We start from the raw sequence: 19,787 nt of genomic DNA on the forward strand, positions 1-19,787 counted from the left end.
GATGATAATAATGATGTTTGTGTTTTCTGTATTTATGGTATTTTGGTGTTTTGTGAAACCAGTTCGGCAACTTGTTTGTTGTTGTTTATTTATTTGCTTAAATTACGCACAACAACACCTACAGCTAGATTAAGTATATATTGAGATAGAGATACATATATGAATATAGTAGATAGACACATGTATAGTTGGGAGTGCAAACAAAGCGGTGTTGATTTCAATTGTGAAGTTGAAGCGTAAAATAGGCGGCAAATTGCGGACACAGTTCCGATCTCTCTCTCTCTCTCTGAGTTGAGTATAAAAGAGGTGTCAAAGTAACCTTGCGACTGTGGCGCTATGCTTAAATTTAAATGAATAAAATGTAAAGAAATTACCATAAAATGCGAAACGTGCCCGTTGACAAACAGTCGACAGTAGAAACTTTGTTGGCCAACTAACCAAAAACTCGCACACTTGACTCCATGGCTTTGAATATCAAAATTAGTGCGTGCCTCCAAATGGGTTTTGCTGGGCCCAAAAAACACCGACAGACAGACAGACAGACAAAAGGCATATCAAAAAGTTGCCAAAGAGACGACAGAGAAAGAGAGAGAGAGACAGCGAGGAGACCTCTCTAAAGGCACTTTATGGGGTTGGGGAGGTCTACAAAATTTACGAGCAGCCCTATGAGATATGGTTATGGCTGATGTGTTTATATTGTCAACTGAAACCGAAACTGAAACTGAAACAGAAACACACACTCTGGCAGCCAGGCAAGCAGTTAGATATTCATAAGACTGGGATAATCATAGGAGGAGCCTCGTGCTATGTTTGGGGCCTATGCAAATACAAACACAGATACGAGTATGAATGTGAGTACTCACGGGTATGAATACGAATAGTAGCTGCACACATGAAGCTAAAGCTAAAGCTGGAGCTGGAGCTGGAGCTGTGACTTTATTTATTTGCCAGCCACACGAAAAGTTATGTTCTGTTGTGTTCTGTTTTTTTTTCTTTGCCCTGATTACAATTTCTCCTGCTCCCTCAATTCTCATTCTCATTCGCATTTGAGAGTTGAGAATAGTTCGTCAGTTTGCTGTGTGAGTCAACGCTGTCGTTGCCTCGATCTGGCCACAGATTAGCCCGATTGTGTTGAGGCAAAACTTTTCGAGTGAGACAGACTCCAGAGTTCTTTCGTCTACCAGTTACGTTAATTGGCTCAAAAAGTTCCCACAATGTCCGGCGTTTAATTTGATTTTGGGCCCGTTTTAATTACGTTTTGTATCTGCAGCAAATGTCTTTATTTATTATGCAAATTTCATACAAATTTCATATGTAGCAACATTTTAATGTTCACTTTGTCTCGCACGCACGCAGTCAACGCTGACGTCGACAGCGACGCCAACAGCGACTGCGACAGCGACAGAGGCGCACCTTTCTTCCGGTGCCGCTCGAGGGGTCACTCTTCGTTTTGTCAATTGCCTCAATGCTTTGTTGTTTCTAATACCCTAGCCTAGGCTAATTAAATGGGTATACCTTAGTTTTAATGTATTATGAAAATGTTACAAATTTTATATTCATTTTGTAAATTGTATTTAACGAGCTTAAAAACCATGTTTTACATTTGAAACTTTTTAAAAATGGTTTTGCAAACAAGACAATTTCCAATTGAAGTAATATAATATATAAAATATTGGTTTTCTGCAATCTAATTATGTTTTCTATTTATAATAACAAAGTTTTTGGACTTGCTTCTTTCTATCGCATATAATTAATATATTAACTATCTGCAAATTTTAATAATTTTTTAAAACTGTACATTTAAAAATAAACTTTCAAAAAAATAAAATTTTATGTTTGAAAAATAAGTTTTTTAGTAATAGGCTTCTGCAATCTAAAATTACATCCCAAACTTTAAGGTTAAGAATATATTTGTTATAATATAATATATAAATAAAAAAGAGCTTAAAAAACCAACTATATATGACTTTTAATTATTATATCAGCACATCACAGCACTAATTAAATTATTAGGTATTTGCAAGTCGCGCAATTCGCGACATTTTTCTGCTTTCCCATTTGTTTACATTCGTATTCTAAACGCATTTGGCATTTTCACTGCTAATGTTCATATTTTCCAGCCGGGTCGCAGCACGTGCGTGAAAATCTGCCCCGCTATTCCCTTTACCCCTCTACCTCTACATCCGACGCTAGGTGTGTGGCTGGGGCAGACCATTATGATTGTTGTGGCAACCATAATTAAACGCCAAAATGCTGGAAATTACAGTCGACGGTGTTCTATGACGTAGCCTATTATTGTTCGTTGTTCGTTGTTCGTTGTTGTTGTTGGCGGTGTTCGTTGTAGCACGTTGCGTTGGCGTTTGCTGTTGAGTTTTTTATTTCACTTGTAGAAATCGAGGCGAAGATTGCATAATTACGTATACGACAGCGACACCAGCGACAGCCGTGACATTTTTGCCATGCCTTTTAATGATGGAAAGTGTAAGTGCGAAACGAGAGAAAGAAAGACTCGTAAAGCAAAACAAAAAGCAGAAGCAGTTCTTGACAGCTAAGAATTTGCTTACTTCCCCGGAAATTTGACGAACTTTTAGACGCAACTTGATATGTGTATGTGTGTGTGTGTTAGAGCCGTGGTAAGTCATCCATAAAAGACGTAGGAGCATTCCTCACGATTGCGCAGAATTCATTAATAATTTCCACTGAATCTAATGGCCGCTTAATCTTATCAGAATGCGTTCGGACTATGAGCATTACAATTACCATTACTCATGACGCTGGAATTGCGAAATTCCAAATGGGAAATCGAAAAAGGGAGAAGGGGAAATGGAAGTGGAAGTGGAAGTGGAAGCAGAATGAAAGCAGTGGCCACTGCACTGCGTGTGTGTGTGTGTGTGCGTGTTATTAATTGAATCAATGACAAAATAAAAATACACAAAAGAAACGTATTCGAAAAGCGAGTTATCAGCTCGGCGCCATGTGGCGTATGCGCAATATTATTAACCATACGACAGCGGCGACCCCGAAGAAGAGAAATTGTGCAAGCGGCGAGTGAAAAGCAAACAAATTGAAGCATTTTCGCAACCCAAAACAATTAACAATAGCGCAACGACCATAAAACATAATGGAGGGGCAATATTAAAAAAGAAGTCGATGTGGGGAGCGAAACTATAAATGGGAAAGTAATAAATATTTAACTAACCAATCGAATGCATAATAAATGTCACTATTTAAAGCAATTGAATTGAATTGATTATTTAAAAAGTTTTTCAAGTGCCACAGTACTTCAAATCATTTAATATCAGTTTCAATTTCCGTTATCTTTGGCATGTTCTCTCTTCTTTCTTTAGGTAAATAAATGACAAGTATTTGTTCAGTGAGTTTACTCATTTTTATGTGCAACAAAAGCATTTGCCCGGTTGCGACATATTGGGGCAACGGTTGCCATTGCCTGGACACTATCAGTGCTTGATATCGGAAGCGACTACGTCGACGCCGTTGTCGTTGTCGATGTTGCTGATAAGGCGCCCTGATAACGATGACGACGACGACGACGACGCCGCAGTCCAAGTCAATGTGGAATTCGTCGCCAAGCACTCATTCAACTCGCACTCACTCAACACTGGCGCCGCAGGGCGTCCAATAATAACAAGCAAAGAAACTGGCAAAGGTTGATCGACTTAACGATTGCGCTGTAAATTCGATGATAAGCAATCGATTAATCGATAACGATAAGATGAAAATCAATGCTACTTGTAAATTAAATAGCAATTAAACTAAAATGTATTTTAGTAATTAAGATACCCCTTTGCTGTGTTGGTTTTACAGGGTAGACGGGCAAGCAATAACAACATCATCAGCAAAGACACGACAACAATCATTGAGCAATTGACAAGTTCATTTGGGAACTGCGACACTCGCTTTATAAGGCTGTCCAAGCGGACGCCCTGCAGCCAAATTTGAATTTGTCTACATATGGAGAGATAAAGTGAGAGCGGGAAGGGGAGATAGAATGGACTGTGGGGTGAGAGCGGGACACGGTTTATGATGTGGCAGCTGCTGCTGTTGCCTGATAATGTTGTCAAATTAACATATTAGAAGTCAAAGCGACCAGATAATTATATGTAAATGGGCGCTTTTGTCGCCTGGCTGTCTCTTATCAGGTGGTTATAACCCATTATGTAGCATAGACAGTCATTGAACTTGGACTAAGAATAGCAATCGTAGATAATCCCCAAATTGTAGAGTTTGACCTCTGCACTTACGTTCAGTGTTTTGTTTCCACTCCAGTCCACTCCACTCTGAGATCGTTGTAGTTTTTTTTTTGCTGATGAAGTTTCACACTTTTTCGACAGCTCGCGAAACCGGCAAACGTAAGAAGGCGAAAACCAACAACAACAAAAAGAAAACCATGCAAGAATGGGAGCACACAACAGACAGGCAGCAGGTGTGTTTGCTGTGTTTGTCTTTGTCTTTGTTTATGTTATTTATTTGTCGTTGGCTTTTTTTTTGTTTTGTTTTGTGCAACGTTCGGCAGCCAAGAAACCCAAAAGGCAACGGGGCAAAGCCAAAGCCAAAGACGATGGTGAAGGCAAAACGACGAAGAAGCAGAATAAGACGTAGACGATGCTTCAACGGCGTGCGGCAGCTGTCAACACAACGCGAGCGGCAACTACGACGACGACGACGACGTCAACGATGGAGTTGGCTGCAGTTTTTGAGCGTAACGCAGCAAAATTATCGCATAATTGTAATGCAGCAGCAGCAACTGCAAATTTTGTGGTGCATAGAGAAGCACACACACACGCGCACGCACTTTTTCACACACACACTCAGACACTCGTTCGTCAACTCGCGATACGAAGCAGAGCGTCAAAATAGACGACGACAACAGCATGCAGCGTGCACTACTAAACGAACTGCTCGCGGCGAACTCTCCAGAGAAACTAAATGCTGCGTATAATCGAAACTGTTAACGATTATGCTTGCGCGCTGTTATTGCTAAATGTTAAATCTACCCAGCTGCTCTTATACGCGCGCGCACTCTTCTACACGAAGTTAACAGCAGCGCAGCGAATTCGCCGCACTCGAACAGCTGAGCTGCTGCTGTTGTTGCCGGCTTTTTGCTGCTGCATGCATTTTACTGGTGGTGGCTGGTATAAGAGTCATTGACGCGCGTATAAGACGATGACAGTCACGTTTACTGGCTGTATAAGTTTGCGTGTGTTTGCTAAAGTTAATTGTGATTAAATCAGATCAATACACTAAGTGTAAGCGAAATCAAAGTACTCACATTTTCAATGCCATAAGCAATCCATTAGCCCAGCCATTGAATAAACATGTCTCGGTATTCACTATTCAGTCGACTTCCCTTTCATTCGACCATAATCAAATCATTTAGCCAAAAACTTATTCAAAATTCATAAAAATACAAAAGCCAAAAAAAAAGAAAGTAGAGAAAAGGATACGCTCAACTGCACAGGAGCTGACGGCAGTAGCGACAGCAGCAGCCTGGGCCAAGTTGTTGCTCTGCCTGCAAAGGACCTTTTGCATTGTTGTAAACAATCCATCATTATCGCATAGACTTCCGGCGCAGGAAACGCAACAACAGCAACGGCAACAGCAGCGCCACAAGGAAGCAAAGCGAGGGAGTGCCAACATTGCATTACAATTTGTGGCTGCTCTCCACTCCGCTCGCTTCTCTCTCCCCCCTGCTATCCCCTCGCGTCTGCACTGGCGCACACAAGGACACACAAATTGCTACGTGGCGCACGTGTCTGACAGCGCTTGCTGCGGATTACGGACAGGCGAGGCCCAGGCCCAGGCCCAAAGAACTTTCGGCCAGCCAAACAGCCGGGCAACAGCCACGAAGCGACGCGACGCGACGCGACGCCACGCTGCGAAACCGAAAGTGAGTCGCGTAGCAGAAGTGTAAGGATATACGGGCGAGCAGACTGCTGGACTGAGAGCCTGGCAGACTGGCAGACTGGGAGCGAGTGACAGACGGACGGATGGGCAGAGTAACTGCCAGCTTGACTGGCAGCAGGGCTAGCTGCGAGACTGTGAGACTGAGGCAGCCAGCAAGGCACTCAGTCAGTTGGTCGTGGTTTTTTACTACCTCGCTTAGAGGCAAATAAATGGGGAATGCTCAATATAGAACCGCAATATGATAATAAGGATATATTATTAAATACATAATAAACAGAATAATTTACTTAAGTGTATTAAGCAATATACTTTGATCCGAAGTGTCTTCTAAATGTAGCTAACACAATTGTAATAATAACTTCAGCTAAGAAGATACGATATTTTTTACAATCTTTTTTTTATAATACTGTACAATAATTAAGTTGTTTATTCTTTAGTTTTAATTCAACTCGATTGCTCTCTTACCTTTATTTTATTTTCTAAAATGATAATAATACATTTCAAAATATTTTACAAAATATATTCTTCAAAATATTATACTAGAACGCACTTTAATAATATTTGTTTAGGAAAGTATGCTTTATTTATTAAATGCACATATAAGAAAGATATGTGTTATAGCGAAAAAGTTAGATTTTTAACGAATAATTTTAGGAAATAGTCACGTTATCGATAATTCTATAAGAATACCTTTTATAATTATTTTCCAATTTTAGAATTCTACTATTAACATACTAATATATAGTCTAGTATCATAATAATACCGCTAGAATTCATATTTATACTATTATCATAGTTTTCTTTTAAACACTGTATAAGTATGAATACTACTTGTATGATTATTATTATTATGATTATTACTTTATGAAACAAATGAAAAACGTTCTTTAGCACATCAGCTCTGATACCGGGTATTTTGCTAGTCAACCCCATAAGTTTTGCAACACGCTGCCCGCCTATGCCTCATCACATTTGAAAGTTGCATTTACCAGCAATTTTCCAACGCTTTTTTTTGTTGTCTGGGGGTGGTTGTCTCATGGGTTGGGGGCGCTTAACTTTCAGCCACGGCGGTTGTTGCGGTTTATGCAAATTAGCAAAGTTAACATTTACCAAATTGTTGGCGCTGCTGAAATTTCATTGGCCAACATACTCCACCACATTTGGCTGTCTCTCAGTCTGCAATTGCAACTCGTATTTGTTTGTGCGAAAACAAAAAGAAATCTTGTCTCCAGCAGTGCGACAGGAAGCGTGGCAACATGCCCCAAAAAACACGGAAGTGCACTAGCTTAGCAGACAACGAAATGTGGCCAAATCAAAGCGTTTGCACGTCTCCTTTTGATCAGTGAATGTGTTAAAAGATAAACCGACGCCCCCGATGGAGTTGCAACTTGCAATGCAGCAGCGTTTATGCTGTGGCTATTTTCGACTGCTTTATTAAGCTGATTCTCGAGTTGACACTCGGCCAAGTGACGGAATGCACCTGCAGCATGCCACATGCCACATGCCACATGTCGCATGGCTTGCCACACGACTATCTATCATAATTAGAATTCAGTTTTTTTTTTCGGGGCCGAACAAATGTGCTGACGAGTCGACGCCAAAGTTGCCACGCTGTGGCACAGCAAAATGCGTGCACATAAATTACATCGTGTGGCGACGTAGACAGAGACAGAGACTGTGCAGCAAATAGAGCGTCTAATAGGATTTCGTTTAATTTCCTGCCACAGCCGCTGCGGGAGGAGCGAGCCTAATGAGTTTTTTAACCTGCAAAGCGAATCTTCGCCCACTCTAAACGTGGCTTATGCCGCGTATGAGCAATGTCCGAGATGCCAATGTGGATGCCAAGGCATCCACGTCGTCGAGGAGTTGCACTAATTGCGCCCAAGTGTGCCGTTTAAATTCAGGCAAACTTCAGATGGAATAACTGAATAGACTTAAGGGTCCATAATAAAATGTCAAATGGCTGACAACAGCAACAAATATGCTCTGCAGGACTTGCTTACCTTTGACAGCATAACTCAGCAGAGTGAGAAAGATATAGAGGAAGAGAGAAAGCTTATGATAAACAGATGAAAGGATGCACAAGCTTGTGCCCTTTATCCTGCAGCGTGGGCGCTTTGTCTGCACTGTTGTTGTTGTTTGTTTGCCAACAACTTGGTTTAGTTTTTGGAGTTTAGCGAACCCGAACTCCAGTCGCTGGCGCTGTTGCTGTTGCTTTTGCTGTCGGAGTCGAAGACCCAGACACTTGGCTTGACTTGGCTTTGGCTTTCTTTGTGTCTGCCACAGACAATGGGAACAGCATTTTGAATCCATTTCGAGTCCACGTTGTCCGCAGCTCTTGAAGAACGCATCAGCAACAGCAACAGCAACGCAGGCAATGAACTTGCGATACAATTTATGCTGCTAATGTGCACAGTGCACATAAAATAGACAACATCAAGCATAAACCGAAGCATTTTCATAAAATTTATGAATGTGCCGCACACAGCGTGTGTGGCAATTAGTTGGTTGCACGTCCAGATTCCAAAACGCAGTAACAACTACCTGAAAATTTGCATAAATTGCACATAAATAAATTAACATACAATGTGCGGCAGTTTGCATTAACTATAATTAGGCATCTACTTGTAATCGGTCTCTCTCTCTCTCTCTCTCTCTCTTTCTTGTATTCTCCATCTCTTTCGCTGTCCTTCTCCCTTTGGCTGTCTTATAATTAAATGCTGATGAGCTGCATATATGAGAAGAGCGCACCTGAAGCAGCTGCCAAAACTAAACTCCCATGCACCGACAACTAAATAAAGTACAAACACATTAATTACACACACAATCACACACACATACAAGCACACTCTATCGCATACTTTCACACAATTGAGGTCTACATGCTTTGAGGATGTTGTTGGGTCGTCAGAGTTATGCCTGAAAGCTGCGAACTGGGAAACACAGCACGAAATGAACCATCAAATGGCAATTAGTTGATTTATACCCTCACCTCTAGCTGAAGTAATGGTTATATTTTACTTTTTTTTATCTACGTCTTGACTTTAATATGTATGTTTAACTGAAAGAATTCCTAGTTAAGTTCAACCATCTTATAATTGAGCAATTCGGAATAATCAACACACTTCGTAGTATAAATTATATGCTGCTCATTTTTAGAGCACGACGGTTTTTTTTTTCTATACTATTATTTGTTGAATAACTTAAGAAAATATAACTGTTTGGTTTAGTTTCATCATAAAAGTAAATCAGGGCTTACAAAATTTCGAAACAAAGTTATTTTCACAGTTATATTTATGATTATTATTTCAAGATAGATAAATATAATTTTATTATTTTATTAGTTACTTTACCATTATTTTTAGCTACTATTTTAAAATACAAAATTAATTGTATGTATCTATGCATTTAATTAATGCATTGTTAACACAAATCTTAGTTCGAGCTTTTATGGTCGAACAGTTTATAACAAAAAAATAGACAAACACAAAATATATCATATAGTACAGTATATATATGGCATATATACTAAATATACCATATAGTATAGTATATATATATGGTATATATACTGAATATACCATATAGTATAGAATATATATGGTATATATACTAAATATACCATATAGTATAGTATATATATATAGTATTTATCTATACTTGGATTCCCTAATTTGTTACTTTATGGGTAAGCAAGTCTTTCATATCAGGTGCAGGTATACTCTAGTCAACTTGCAGACTTTTCCTCAAGCTTTTCTCACCAGTTGTGTTGCAATTGGGGAATGTAAATGTTGCAAGCTGCTGGGAGAAAGTCTTGTAGCTGTGGATTGCAGCTCGTGTTTTGGGTGAGAGAACAATGCAATCACTGGGAGACGCCAACTGCGCACTTGCAGCTCCCCCTCACACTTTGCAAAGACACAACTCCAAAATATTATTGGGGTGACCGCAGCTGAAGAAACAAATCCCTTTCGAGGGGGAACGGACGGGCAGGCAAGGGGAGCACTTAAGTAAATTAAATCCTTTGCACGGCTCTGATTTGAATATTTGTCGTTGTTGGAGAACAATGTTTAGATTATGAATTCATTTATAATCATTTAGTTTGAGTTATGCACTCGAACATTGAAACACACTCAGGAGTCTCGAGGCGAGGCGGGAATTTGGCTCGCATAATGAGCATATTCTATTAGGTAAAGTTACCCTTAAAAACATGGCCAAGTTACAATTTACCCTTAGAGCAGCTCTTATTTCGGGGGTTGGCATTGCGCCGTGGAAATTAACAAAGCAAATCCTGGACACATGTTGCATTCAAAACAGTCAGACAGTCGACTATGTTGAAGTCGGTGTTGTAGTTGGGAGTTGGGGTAATGCCATGTTTTGACAAACCCCAAATAAGCAAAACTAATGATGATGATGCTGATGGGATGGCGATGAGGAATCCTTTTGAAGATGACAACCATTTGCACCCGCTAACCACCCAGAGAAACCATTCCATCAGCATTCGTTGCTTTTTTTGGAGGAGTTGACAACCACTCCCGGACTGCATTCACCTAAACAACAAAACCGCCACAAAGGGTTAGCAAGGATGTAAACAGGACAACCCCAAAGCCAAACACAACTCAGCACGGAGTGGAGTTCGCTTCTTTTTTTGGGGGGGATTGATAAATGATACGGAAAAGCGAGAAAGACGTATTTATTTAGCATAATGGAGAGTTGATGCATTTAGAGCTGTGGTCTCACTTCGTTGAAAATCGAATCAAATCGCGTGAAATTTAATCAACTTAACAACACATCGTCTCGCTGTTGGAGTCGCCAACTTCTAGTTGCAATTCCCCAGGCGAGAAAGAGAGAGAGGAATGTGAAATCAGGAAATGGAAAATTAGCACAAATCCATGTAATAAAGTTGCTGCTATTTGCATTGAATTGAGTTACTAATGGGAATGCTATAGGGATCGATGGGATGGCCGAAAACAGGAAGACAAAAGCAAACACAGCACTAAGCCCAAAAAACATCCAACACGAGGGGGCAATGGCTCCTTACTTTCCTCTTTCCACACTGGTCAAATGCCAACACACATGAGATACTAGAGCCAAGAGACCAACGACGACGACGACGGCGACGACCATAGCCATTAAATAAGACCCAAAGCCGACGCGACTTGCTGGCGGATGTGTAATGTCCGTTTGGCCAAATAGACACGCTGTCCATGCTTCATGTCCGAGCCAGGAAATTAAGCCCTCTAAGCGGATTTGCTACTTAGAAACGTTGACTTCGTTCGCTGCGAGTTACACATTCGCATTCACTTTCATTGATGGCCATTTATTTGATATCATTCAAACACACACGCTAAGCTGATTTACATGTCCACTACTACTTGCTGGGACGGCGTCGATTGCTGCCAAAGATGCGCAACTGTTTGCTCCGTGACAACTCCCTCGCCTCACGCTGGCTGAGCTCATAAAGCTCCGCTTCCAGCTCTTCCAAGTAGATGGCCAAAGCAGGCGGCGGCAGACGACTTAACTCTGTAGATGGAGCAGTAGGCATAAGAATTCAGCTGAGATTTAAGATTCGGAATAGACTACGCATTCACTTACCCTGCGCTTTTTGCTCATCTTCTTTTTGGGTTTTGGCCTTGTTGATGTTGTTGGCCTTGGCCGCTTCCTGTTCGGTTTTTATGGCCATCTCGATGATGGAGCTAACACTTTTGCGTCCACGGGGACTTTCCTCAATGTCCGCATCGGCATCTTCTTCGCTGTCATCGTTAGATGATGAAGATGCTCCCTCAACGTCATTGTCTGCCTTATCCATTTTTCTATTGAAATTACAAGTTGCAATGCGAATACTGCACTTAGATAACTGCTAAGCTGTCGTTCGTTTAATTTGACACTTCATCAGTGTTGCTCTATTGCAGCAAAGCACTCGATAACTGCAAAGCGTAATTTCGATCAATTTATATCCGTTATAGCAAGCCATTGATGCATTAGTTGGATAATGAGCATACTGCCTCTACATCATTGTCCGTCTTATTTTTCGACTCAAATCGTAAGTTGCAATGTGTATATTACAATCCGATAACTGAAAAGCTTGAGTTCGATTAATTTGACAGTCGATCAGTGTTACTCTATCGCAGCAAAGCGCACGATAACTGCAGAGCGTTAACTCGATAAATTAACAGCAGCAAACCATCGCTTCCATAATTAGACGATGAAGATGCCATATCATTATCTTATTCATACCTTATTCATTAGTGGCACTAACCGAGAAACAGGCAGAGAGAGAGAGAAAGAGATAGCAACTGAAGTCCCGAGTTGCAGCGTCTTATCAACAGTATCAACTCATGCAATGCGTGTAATTGCGGGTAATGTAAACACCAATAAATATTGCTTCAAATTAAACATACTTCATATAGTGTGTAATATAATATATCATTCTATATGTGTATGCTGTTCTTTAATATTTTTTATTAATTTCAAATTAAAAAATGTTATATACATATTTTCAAACTTTCGTTACGTTACGTTTGTACAAGAAAATTGTGCAAAATAAAAAATAAACTGACTGTTCCCTGAAAATGTTTTGATATATAGTTTTTAAGTGCCTTTGAACACTGTATGAAATAAAATAGAGTGGAAATTGATTCGATTCAAATGTACTATATATATATATATATATAATATATTATATCAAATATCCGACCTATCGTCGGCTTTTCTGACATTTGTCGAATTTTTAATTAACAATCTTACATAAATATGGATTAAAAAATGTCCTAATGGGCATATCCAATATATGCATCTATCAATATTAGAAATATATAACAATTTAAGCTCCAAACATTTTCTATTAAACTGAACCACGTTTTGATCTACAATATTATATCTACAATATTTATAGTTGAAGTCGTACTTTATGATCCCGATGGCAATCCGGTTATAAGAAAATTGTATAAGAAAATTGATAGTCAATTCTCTTAAACATCTCTCAAGACTCGAAAATTGACGATAACCGGATTGCCATCCGGATCATAAAGTACGACTTCAACTATTTCATCGGGACCATTTTCAGCTTCCCGCTTCTCTGGGGTATTGGGATGGAAGTCTTCATCAGCAATATCTATGAAATCGACACTCTTTTCTGGAATCTTGGAAATATCAGAGTCAATCAAGCAATTACCACTAAGAGACGGCTTCGAATAGTTAGGCGAATCGTTGTAGCATGGAGCTCTAAATATTTGCGAACTGGTCGAAGATAAGTTATCATTAATCGCCAAATCGGTGTCAAGAATCTTGTGAGCATGGCTTTCTTGTGAATCTCCTGCAAGGGTTAGTATTGTTTTATTCCCATCTAATTTATAGGGGCTTAGTAACTTACCCAATGACCAATCTTTTTCTGGGCTAAACACCGATTGTTCATAATATGATTGGTTAATTATTTTCATTATGATTTCGGGATCTGATTCTGAATTCTGAATTAAGGATTTATTTACGAATAATTCGACACTCTTTTCCGGAATCTTGGAAATATCAGAGTCAATCAAGCAATTACCACTAAGAGACGGCTTCGAATAGTTAGGCGAATCGTTGTAGCATGGAGCTCTAAATATTTGCGAACTGGTCGAAGATAAGTTATCATTAATCGCCAAATCGGTGTCAAGAATCTTGTGAGCATGGCTTTCTTGTGAATCTCCTGCAAGGGTTAGTATTGTTTTATTCCCATCTAATTTATAGGGGCTTAGTAACTTACCCAATGACCAATCTTTTTCTGGGCTAAACACCGATTGTTCATAATATGATTGGTTAATTATTTTCATTATGATTTCGGGATCTGATTCTGAATTCTGAATTAAGGATTTATTTACGAATAATTCGACACTCTTTTCCGGAATCTTGGAAATATCAGAGTCAATCAAGCAATTACCACTAAGAGACGGCTTCGAATAGTTAGGCGAATCGTTGTAGCATGGAGCTCTAAATATTTGCGAACTGGTCGAAGATAAGTTATCATTAATCGCCAAATCGGTGTCAAGAATCTTGTGAGCATGGCTTTCTTGTGAATCTCCTGCAAGGGTTAGTATTGTTTTATTCCCATCTAATTTATAGGGGCTTAGTAACTTACCCAATGACCAATCTTTTTCTGGGCTAAACACCGATTGTTCATAATATGATTGGTTAATTATTTTCATTATGATTTCGGGATCTGATTCTGAATTCTGAATTAAGGATTTATTTACGAATAATTCGACACTCTTTTCCGGAATCTTGGAAATATCAGAGTCAATCAAGCAATTACCACTAAGAGACGGCTTCGAATAGTTAGGCGAATCGTTGTAGCATGGAGCTCTAAATATTTGCGAACTGGTCGAAGATAAGTTATCATTAATCGCCAAATCGGTGTCAAGAATCTTGTGAGCATGGCTTTCTTGTGAATCTCCTGCAAGGGTTAGTATTGTTTTATTCCCATCTAATTTATAGGGGCTTAGTAACTTACCCAATGACCAATCTTTTTCTGGGCTAAACACCGATTGTTCATAATATGATTGGTTAATTATTTTCATTATGATTTCGGGATCTGATTCTGAATTCTGAATTAAGGATTTATTTACGAATAATTCGACACTCTTTTCCGGAATCTTGGAAATATCAGAGTCAATCAAGCAATTACCACTAAGAGACGGCTTCGAATAGTTAGGCGAATCGTTGTAGCATGGAGCTCTAAATATTTGCGAACTGGTCGAAGATAAGTTATCATTAATCGCCAAATCGGTGTCAAGAATCTTGTGAGCATGGCTTTCTTGTGAATCTCCTGCAAGGGTTAGTATTGTTTTATTCCCATCTAATTTATAGGGGCTTAGTAACTTACCCAATGACCAATCTTTTTCTGGGCTAAACACCGATTGTTCATAATATGATTGGTTAATTATTTTCATTATGATTTCGGGATCTGATTCTGAATTCTGAATTAAGGATTTATTTACGAATAATTCGACACTCTTTTCCGGAATCTTGGAAATATCAGAGTCAATCAAGCAATTACCACTAAGAGACGGCTTCGAATAGTTAGGCGAATCGTTGTAGCATGGAGCTCTAAATATTTGCGAACTGGTCGAAGATAAGTTATCATTAATCGCCAAATCGGTGTCAAGAATCTTGTGAGCATGGCTTTCTTGTGAATCTCCTGCAAGGGTTAGTATTGTTTTATTCCCATCTAATTTATAGGGGCTTAGTAACTTACCCGATGACCATTTTTTTTCTGGGCTAAACACCGATTGTCCATAATTTGATTGGTTAGATATTTTCATTACGATTTCTGGATCTGATTCTGAATTAAGAATTTATTCACGAATAATTCGTTTATTTGCAAGGTATTTTTATTTTCAGTTAAGGATTTAGCACAACTTTTGATCTGTAGCGCAACCAACTTATTTATGTCTTTATAATTCATTAATCCGTCAGTGACTGAAGTAATTTTGAGAGCCTTTGTATTATCTATGTTAGAGAAGATGTTGTTAATGATGATTAGATTTTGTTGCATAAACGTCGATTTCTCTTTATTTTGGTCTTCACGCTCTGCACTGAGATGTGTCATATGTTCCTGTATATTTGAAACGTCATCTTCTTTAGCATAGATATCATTATCAATGGGCAACATCTCATCAATTGAATTGTTTGTTTTCAAGTCATCAGAAACTGAATTATCGGCTATGCTTAAACATCTCATCAAGTTGTTGAGGTTTTCAGTATCAATCAGTAATTGTTCCTCTGTAGTGATGGTCTTAGATTGCGGAATCTTTTTTTGTAAGGCGTCAATATATCGATTGCCTTTATGATCGACTTCTGGATCGGCATTGTGATTGACTTCTTTAACGACTTTAACTTCTCGATCGACTTTATTTCTTGGACTCATACTATAAAGTTCGTCATCGTATTCATCATCTCTTCTATTGCTACGCCCTTGGACTTGCCAATTCTTCCACATTAGTTTCTTCCACATCATTAAGGCATTTATTGCAAAGAAGAAACTTGCGACAATGAACATTAGCATGATGATTGTTAATATCGGCCATAGCAACGACAATTCGCATCGCGTGTCCGGTTTATATTCTGTATAGCATTCTAAGGATTTCAGTCCAAATTGTTCTTCCTCATAATCTTGTCCTGAAATCATCCCAAGCGATATAATTGAATAAATCACGATTTTGGATAAAAACACACACATCATTGGGTTTTTTTAGTTAAAATATTTTGATTTGAACTGACTCTGAGCTCTGGGATTATATAGTCTAGGTAACTTTACTAAGATTATGTTTGCAATGGTATCTGAGATAAATAGAATATTATTTCACTTCATTTCGACTTGTCATCAAACTTGATAGATCTAGGTATGTGTTTTTTTTTATGAAGATACGGAAAGATGAACATTTCATTGACATTTATATTTAAGAATTAATAACATTATTATCTCGTTTGTTTTTGGTAAATATACGAGTATGTATCTGAGATTGCTCATCTGAAATTGTAGAAACTACGCACTATGGTCCAGGAGACCACTTTTTGTGGCATTTATTAATAACTCCTGAACTAGATAAGATTTTTTGATGTGGTTTTTTTATTTTTGTGGTGTATGCGTTGCGTGATGTGTGCATATGAACTGACTTTATTAAATATGTATGTATAAGAAATTGGTGATTACAGAGTTGCCAGATTATTATTAGTATAATAATGTACGATAGTATTATTGTTAGTGAGGAGAGATTTTAAAGTTTTTAATTTCAGTATATATAACACATCTCCTCCCTAAATTAAGAGCGATTGTTAGTTTTTGATTTTCTAAAATCTTTTGGCTGGAATCGGTTAACTCCTTGGCGAACTCGTGTGCTTTGGCGGAGTGGTATTCCCGATGGACGTCGTGCTGGTTGATCTTCCTTGGTCTGTTGGGTTACGGTTGCTGGTGTATCAGGGGCTTGTTTCTGAGCGGATGATGAGTTTAACGGTTCATCTCGGTATTGAGACTCTGGACTTTTAGTAGGGATGTCAGGTACAAACCAGAAGTTGGTTGATTTGTCATCGTCGTTATCATTTGAGGATCTTGATTTGAGCTGATTATAATGGCGTTTAACATAGCCACTTTTGGTGCGAACTATGTACATCATTTTCCCGACTGTACGATCAATTATTCCTTCAATCCACTTTTCTCCCCTTGAAAAGTTTCGAGTGAAGACCGGCTGATTAACTCTGTATTTGGTGTCTTCATGTTTGTGTTGCACAGGCTTCTCAAATATTTGGCTCAATAATGTTCGAACTGGTCGACCGTGTATTAATTCCGCAGGGGTTTTTCCTTGGGCATTTGGTGTAAACCTGTAGGATGCGAGGTATTTGGTCACTGCTTCTCGAACTGTCAAACCATCAGATAAATTTTTCTTTACAGAAAATTTGAAAGTCTGTACAAAACGCTCTGCCAATCCGTTGGATGCGGGATGAAACGGTGCTGTAGTAATGTGCTGTATTCCATTTTGTTTGCAAAATACTGCGAAGGCGTCAGCAGTAAATTGTGGTCCATTGTCACTCACTATTGTTTTTGGATATCCCTCAATTGCGAAGATTGAGGATAGTGCTGCAATCGTGTGGACGGTTGTAGTAGACGGCATTTGAACAGCAAATGGAAATTGTGAGAAAGCGTCTACGCAAATTAGCCACATGGCGTCGAATATTGGTCCCGCGAAGTCAATGTGAATACGTTCCCAAGCTGTTGATGCTTCCGGCCAACTGTGATATTCTCTCGGCGGTGCTGGATTGTTGCATTTGCAAATGGTGCAAGAATTGACAAGATTTTTGATGTCTTGGTCAATGGTAGGCCACCAAACATGTTGCCTGGATAGCTGCTTCATACGAACAATGCCCCAATGTCCTTCATGCAGGAGCTGCAGAATATGGGCGCGAAGATCGGCTGGTATAATTACACGACTGGCATCTGTGTGTAAGCAAAGTAGTTGTCGGTTAGTAGTGATTGCAAACCTACGATTAAAATATGGCAACAAATCGTTTTGACTCGGTTGAAGTTTTTCTGGCCAGCCTTTAGTGACGAATTGTACGACTTGTTTGAGAACTTTGTCGTTGCTTAAGTGTTTGTGAATTGTGTCAGCATTAATGGGCGGTGACGATTCAAGAACTGTGTTGCAGGCTTCCTCTTCTTTGTCGAAGTCTGAGTCCATACCTACTGGAAGGCGTGAAAGAGCATCGGCGTTGCCATGTGCTGCTGTGGCACGATATTGAATCTCAAAGGTGTATGCCATAAGAATGATAGCCCAACGTTGTAACCTATTTGATGTCATCGAAGGAAGATGCTTGCCTGGATTGAAAATAGTTACAAGTGGCTTGTGATCTGTTATCAACGTAAATTTTCTTCCATATAAATATTGGTGAAATCGTTTTACTCCAAAGATTATAGAAAGTCCTTCCTTTTCGATTTGGCTGTATTTCACCTGGTGTTTGTCTAAAGTTTTTGAAGCGAAAGCTATTGGTCTTTCTGTGCCGTTATGCTGACGATGGGAAAGCACTACTCCAATACCAAACGATGATGCATCAGTTGCAAGTATTAGCGGTAAATTTTCGTCGAAGTGGGCTAGTTGCGTTGCATTGATAATGTGCGACTTTAAATCCGTAAATGCTTGTTGCTGCTGAGGTCCAAACGTGTAATCTACATTTTTCTGCGAAGTTGGTTCATGGGAGCAGCCAATTGCGAATAATTTGGAATAAAGTTGCAATAGTAATTTACTTTACCCATAAATGCTTCCAATTGCTGCAGATTCTCAGGAGGTTTCAGTAGTTTAACCGCTTCTAGGCCTGAGCTGTCTGGAAGAATTCCATGTGCGCTAATCTTCATCTTCGAAAAAGAAGCATTTCGCGATTTTGCATCTAATTCCATTTTCCTGAAGGATTGCTAGAACTTGGTCTATTCTCTTTAAATGTTCTTCACTGGTCGGCGCTGAGATGATGATGTCATCCAGATAATTTCCACAACCTTCTATCCCCTTTAGAAGTTGCTCTAAATATCTTTGAAAGATTGCTGGTGCGCTGGCTATGCCGTATGGAAGACGCTGATATTGGAAAAGCCCCAGCGGTGTGTTCACGACCATGATTTTCTTGGATTCCTCATCCAGTTCCATTTGTAGATAAGCATCCTTGAGATCTATTTTGCTAAATTGCTAACCATGACGGATGATATGAAATAGAGATTCCTTTGTAGGCAACGGATACTGTTCCACATCGATTTGTGCGTTTACTGCTTGCTTAAAGTCGCCACAAATCCGAATTGCTCCACCTGGTTTTGGTGCTAGAACAATTGGGGATGCCCAATTGCTGAACTTGACTGGTTTCCATATTCCGGCTTGTGTGAGCCTGTCTGCTTCTGCCTTGAATTGCTCAATTTGTGCGAAAGGAATTTGGCGGCTTTTGTAAAATTTTGGCGTTGCTGACGATTTTAGGACTATGCTGGCTTTGAAGTCTTTGATAGCTCCCATTGCTGACTCAAATACGTCTTTATATTTTTTGCAGATGTCACTCACTTCGTTACTGCGCACTTCATTAATGTTCGACACTGGCATTATATCAAACCCGAATGTTTTGAATAAATCCATTCCGAAAAGATTGGTCGAATGTTCCACATTTGCCACAATTATGATTATTTCTTTTTCATTTTTGCCACACTTCGCGACAGTGTGCAGCTCTCCGAGTAATGGAATTGGTGTATGTCCAAACGCATGTAACACTCGCGAGCACTTGTGCAATACTGGTTTGTTTAAAAGCGCATATGTATTTGAATTAATTACAAAAGCTGTTGCTCCTGAGTCCATTTGAAATGAAATCAC

The 19,787-nt window shown here is 39.3% G+C and overlaps 4 protein-coding genes across 7 annotated transcripts in view; all 4 read right to left on the bottom strand.

The window, feature by feature from the left end:
• Positions 1 to 4,930, bottom strand: part of LOC133843810 (uncharacterized protein DDB_G0284459) — a 49,684-nt gene extending 44,754 nt beyond the window's left edge. For all 4 annotated transcript variants that reach the window (XM_062277531.1, XM_062277529.1, XM_062277530.1 and 1 more), the window contains exon 1: positions 4,263 to 4,930. The gene's annotated coding sequence lies outside the window, so the exon portion shown is untranslated. The remainder of the gene's footprint in view (positions 1 to 4,262) is intronic.
• Positions 4,931 to 11,201: 6,271 nt separating this feature from the next.
• On the bottom strand, positions 11,202 to 11,825 carry LOC133843830 (uncharacterized). The gene is made up of 2 exons (XM_062277569.1): positions 11,518 to 11,825; positions 11,202 to 11,445 (listed from the first exon to the last, which is right to left on the bottom strand). Exons 1-2 carry the CDS (start codon positions 11,729 to 11,731, stop codon positions 11,294 to 11,296), a joined length of 366 nt encoding a protein of 121 aa, XP_062133553.1. The 5' UTR covers positions 11,732 to 11,825; the 3' UTR covers positions 11,202 to 11,293.
• Positions 11,826 to 12,719: 894 nt separating this feature from the next.
• On the bottom strand, positions 12,720 to 15,060 carry LOC133843811 (uncharacterized). The gene is made up of 6 exons (XM_062277533.1): positions 14,783 to 15,060; positions 14,411 to 14,725; positions 14,039 to 14,353; positions 13,667 to 13,981; positions 13,295 to 13,609; positions 12,720 to 13,237 (listed from the first exon to the last, which is right to left on the bottom strand). Exons 1-6 carry the CDS (start codon positions 14,847 to 14,849, stop codon positions 12,894 to 12,896), a joined length of 1,671 nt encoding a protein of 556 aa, XP_062133517.1. The 5' UTR covers positions 14,850 to 15,060; the 3' UTR covers positions 12,720 to 12,893.
• LOC133843821 (uncharacterized) lies at positions 15,061 to 16,187 on the bottom strand. Its single transcript, XM_062277548.1, has 2 exons — positions 15,155 to 16,187; positions 15,061 to 15,097 (listed from the first exon to the last, which is right to left on the bottom strand). The coding sequence occupies exon 1, from the start codon at positions 16,139 to 16,141 to the stop codon at positions 15,221 to 15,223; it is 921 nt and encodes a 306-aa protein (XP_062133532.1). The 5' UTR covers positions 16,142 to 16,187; the 3' UTR covers positions 15,061 to 15,097; positions 15,155 to 15,220.
• Positions 16,188 to 19,787: the final 3,600 nt, after the last annotated feature.

This window comes from Drosophila sulfurigaster, chromosome 3 (genome assembly GCF_023558435.1).
Source record: "Drosophila sulfurigaster albostrigata strain 15112-1811.04 chromosome 3, ASM2355843v2, whole genome shotgun sequence".
NCBI classification, from domain to species: domain Eukaryota; kingdom Metazoa; phylum Arthropoda; class Insecta; order Diptera; family Drosophilidae; genus Drosophila; species Drosophila sulfurigaster.

Bases quoted from the DNA above. Each gene is read 5' to 3' on its own strand.
- LOC133843830 (XM_062277569.1), bottom strand. From the start codon at position 11,731: ATGGATAAGGCAGACAATGACGTTGAGGGAGCATCTTCATCATCTAAC. The intron at 11,446-11,517 runs GTAAGTGAATGC...CTCCATCTACAG, and splicing joins AGATGAGCAAAAAGCGCAGG to AGTTAAGTCGTCTGCCGCCG.
- LOC133843811 (XM_062277533.1), bottom strand. From the start codon at position 14,849: ATGAAAATAATTAACCAATCATATTATGAACAATCGGTGTTTAGCCCA. The intron at 14,726-14,782 runs GTAAGTTACTAA...TAACCCTTGCAG, and splicing joins AGAAAAAGATTGGTCATTGG to GAGATTCACAAGAAAGCCAT. The intron at 13,238-13,294 runs GTAAGTTACTAA...TAACCCTTGCAG, and splicing joins AGAAAAAGATTGGTCATTGG to GAGATTCACAAGAAAGCCAT.
- LOC133843821 (XM_062277548.1), bottom strand. From the start codon at position 16,141: ATGATGTGTGTGTTTTTATCCAAAATCGTGATTTATTCAATTATATCG.